The sequence below is a fragment of the Humulus lupulus genome, chromosome 9 (assembly GCF_963169125.1).
Source record: "Humulus lupulus chromosome 9, drHumLupu1.1, whole genome shotgun sequence".
NCBI lineage: Eukaryota > Viridiplantae > Streptophyta > Magnoliopsida > Rosales > Cannabaceae > Humulus > Humulus lupulus.
Window position 1 is genome coordinate 185,531,843 of NC_084801.1, and position 4,180 is coordinate 185,536,022.

The 4,180-nt window shown below is 38.2% G+C and overlaps 1 protein-coding gene across 1 annotated transcript; it reads left to right on the forward strand.

Annotated features, from left to right (window-relative positions):
• Positions 1-1,959: 1,959 nt before the first annotated feature.
• On the forward strand, positions 1,960-3,348 carry LOC133801657 (senescence-specific cysteine protease SAG39-like). Its single transcript, XM_062239904.1, has 2 exons — positions 1,960-2,472; positions 2,562-3,348. Exons 1-2 carry the CDS (start codon positions 2,040-2,042, stop codon positions 3,155-3,157), a joined length of 1,029 nt encoding a protein of 342 aa, XP_062095888.1. The 5' UTR covers positions 1,960-2,039; the 3' UTR covers positions 3,158-3,348.
• Positions 3,349-4,180: the final 832 nt, after the last annotated feature.

Genomic DNA, 4,180 nt, shown 5'->3' on the forward strand with positions numbered 1-4,180 from the left:
AATTCATATCCCGTTACCCTTTAATTACCGGCAACGCTCTAATCATTAAAATCACCCCGAGACTTACCCCGAGTCCCGAACTTAAACCTGTTATGACTAGACCGCTAATTAATATTCCAAGATCGTCTCATGCCGAATAGCTCAAACAAACCCACATTATAACGTGGTCTCAACAATATGTCACCGACATGCATACAAATATACAATTACACCCTCAACAGGACAAATTACCAAAACACCCCTGTAATTAAATGTGGACCCACATGCATGCATTTAACATCATATTATAATATAATTTACATATACATGCATATTATCAATTAATGGCATAATTAAACAGTTATGGCCCTCCCGACCTACTAATCCAGCCATTAAACTGCATTAGGGATTTCGGGGCATTACAGGACTTCATTAGCTCCCAAGGATCCTAACTACTTTTCTAATGAATACCACATGTCCAATGATGAAATCACGGATAGCATTTTCCCCCCAAGTCTTCACTTGTCCTCGAAGAGTAGGGACTTAGTTTGAAAGAAGTAATTAAAAGGTCTTCGAGGGGTGACGCTTTGGCTCTTCGCAACGTCACACTCCAAAAAGGAAACACCACGTGTCGACTCCCCATTGTTGGTCCCATCAATCAATGCAATTAATGAGGAGTCAGTTCCATGCCTGAGACGTCCAATCTATACTCGAAGTGTCCCTTCACCCTGTACCTAAGACATTCTTTTCCCATGCTAATGATCACATTTCGTGCCTTGATAATCGTGACTGTTGGATCACGCTTGAGTTCCTACTCCATAGGTGATCAACGGTCGAGGTGGAGTTGCTTCCTCCCCAAGTCCTTCGAGTATAAAACGTGAGAATTGCCTTTCTCTTGTTCACTTTTATCATTTGAAATTTTCAGAAATACCAGAGCTTTCCAACTCTCTTAAAAGCTCTCAAGTACTCCCACCCCAATCTTCACCAGTTCTTCCACTCCGGCGACCTAGACGGCTGGAAAGAATCTTCATACTTCTGGGTGAACGAGATGAAATACTTCCGTGTTCGCACGCAGCACAGCACTTACAGGCGCTACATCTCGAATAATTGTGTTATCTCTTTTTCGGTTTTGAGTTTTTGGGTTGAAAATAGTTGCATGTTTAGGCGCTGGTGATTTCTCGCATTTAGAGGTCATTTTTATCTTGTTTTAATCTTTCTAGGACAATTTTGGCTTTAAAAACGGTCCAAACGGACTACATTCGGCCTTCTTGCGCTTTTCCGTTCTTCTGGACATGATAAAATTGTCCATGACAAAACTAATGAACAAGATTGCTCTGTATATATGACAAAACTGATCTTTAACTTGTAAAAAATCAAATTGGTTTCGTTTTTTATAATTATATTTAATAAAATTAAATTCTATTATTTTATCAAAACATATAAAATATTAAAGAACATATTACTTTTTAATATAAAATTTTGAAGAAAAAAAAATCTAATAGTATTTACAATTTTTTTAATGCTTTACTAATATAAGTAGTTTAAGTATATATGAAATATTAAAAAATATTTGTCTAAATATAAAAAAAATTAAGAAAGAAAAATAATTTAGATTATCCCCATGCACATCTTCAAATGACATTATTTACATAGTTTTTGTTTCTTTTGGAAGATAGCAGTTATATTTTAGATTAATTCGTCTTATATTGATATATAAGCTTTTGTTTACACGTAACAAACTAATATAGTTCACATACGTTAAAGGTGGAATCTTGAAATTCCATCCGAAAATTTGTGGGACATAGAATAATATAGTCAACAAGAAGAGATACGTATTTTGGCTATCTTGATAACAAGATAGCGTACACGAAATCAACCTTGGGTGTCCATGTTATCCCAATTTGCCGTCCAAACCAGGAAGAGTTTCCAATTGGATTGTTAATATCAGATTATTTTCTTATATATACCAGAGTTTCTCTCGTATCAAAATGTACCTCCTCACTTCACTTCTGATATACACTCGTATAAAGTTTCATAACGATAAAACAAGCTAGCAAGTAATGGCTTCAAGATCACAAAAAGTTTCTGTGGTGTTAGCTCTAGTGTTAGTCTTGGTCATGTGGGCTTCCGAGTCTCAATGTCGGACTTTGAACGAATATTCCATGTCAGAACAACACGAGCAATGGATGGCTCGCTATGCTCGCACCTACAAAGATGATGCCGAAAAGGAAATTCGTTTTCAAATTTTTAAGAAGAATGTGGAGTTCATTGAGTCGTTTAACAAAGCAGGGAACAAGTCGTACAAGCTAGGCCTCAATGAATTTGTGGACCTTACCAATGAGGAATTCAGAGCCTCTCATAATGGCTACAAAAAGTCGTCCAGTGTCCCTAGAAACACACCATTTAAGTATGAAAGTGTGACCGCAGTTCCGTCCACCATGGATTGGAGGAAGAAGGGAGTTGTCACTCCAGTCAAGGACCAGGGTCAATGTGGTAATAATGCACGTGAACATGTTAAAGGAATACAATAAATTTTGGAAATGTTTGATCTGATATAAATATATTATACTTATATTTTACAGGATGTTGCTGGGCGTTCTCTGCAGTGGCTGCCACAGAAGGAATCACACAATTGTCCACAGGAAAGTTGATATCCTTATCTGAACAAGAATTGGTCGATTGCGACACAAGCGGTACTGACCAAGGTTGCGAGGGAGGACTCATGGACGATGCCTTTGAGTTCATCATCAACAATGGAGGCCTCAACACAGAGGCCAACTACCCTTACAAGGGAGTTGACGCAACTTGTAATAAGAAGTCTGCATCTTCCGATGCTGCCAAAATAACCGGCTACGAAGATGTGCCAGCCAATAACGAGAAGGCATTGTTGAAAGCCGTCGCCAACCAGCCAATCTCAGTGGCAATCGATGCTGGTGGTTCTGAGTTCCAGTTGTACTCGAGTGGCGTCTTCACCGGGGAATGTGGAACCCAATTAGACCATGGTGTGACAGCCGTAGGATATGGGACTGCAAATGATGGTACTAAGTATTGGTTGGTGAAGAATTCATGGGGTTCCAGTTGGGGTGAGAATGGTTACATTAGGATGCAGAGAGACATGGATGCCAAGGAAGGCCTTTGTGGCATTGCTATGGATGCTTCTTATCCTACTGCCTCATAAATGTTTTTATATGTAAATGTAATAGTTGAAATGAATGTTCCTCATCTAGCTATAGTTCTTAAAGTTATACATGAATGTATTTTCTGATATTGTTTATATAAATATATTTATATAACCCTTCTACTTTTATAGTTTGTTATAATAGATTGATCATATTATACTTTTAAATAGAATCAAAAGTTTGTCTTTCATATCTCATCTAATAAAAGCTATAGTTTTATTGAAATCTGTTGGAACTTTTAATATATTATAGTATGAATTATTAAAAATAGAAAAGGTGCTTTAATGACTCCCTAGAGGAAGAGTCCCACATTGGTTTAGAATACTCTCTTGTAAGGGTATATAGAGTGTTGACTTCAGCCTTGGGGTTGTGCCCCAAGGGGTACCCACTTTTGTGGGAGAGGGAGGAGTCACACAAAGGCTCACCTGACCACCACACACGCGCGCGCCGCCGTCCGACCGACCGAGCCGAGCTGAGCTGGTTGGTGTGGTGTGGTGTGCACCTTATTATTTTTTCTAAAAAATTATTTATAACTGCCATGCCTCTCCCACGTTTTAATAAAAAACGTCTTTATTCCCGTTAATTAAAAATCGTTTTTTCTTTAAAAATGTGCGATTACTTTTCAGAAGAATTATCTCTTTTCAGAAAAAAAAAAAAAAAAAACTCTCTTTACGATTAAAAAAAAATCTGAGCAGTAGTATTATTAAGGGTGTAGTATACGACGGGTCTCTACAGTGCAGTGGAGGTCCGATCACAGTGAAGACTGGGCTGTTTTATCCTGGGTACGACGGGGCTGATAGTCTGCTTGCACGAATTCTGGGCAGTGCCGCGAATGTCTTAAAGAGAGCGACCTAGTCCGCGACTCAACCCAGACAAACATTCGGTAATTTCGTTCCTTTTTATTTCTGCAGCAACTTAGAACAACAATTTTAAGACGTTTAGTTTCTGCCATGACTACCGATGATAACTCTGGTGTTGTAGACATAAACAAACCATTTCGTTTTGAGGGTAACCACTTTAAA

Bases quoted from the DNA above. Each gene is read 5' to 3' on its own strand.
- LOC133801657 (XM_062239904.1), top strand. From the start codon at position 2,040: ATGGCTTCAAGATCACAAAAAGTTTCTGTGGTGTTAGCTCTAGTGTTA. The intron at 2,473-2,561 runs GTAATAATGCAC...TATATTTTACAG, and splicing joins CAAGGACCAGGGTCAATGTG to GATGTTGCTGGGCGTTCTCT.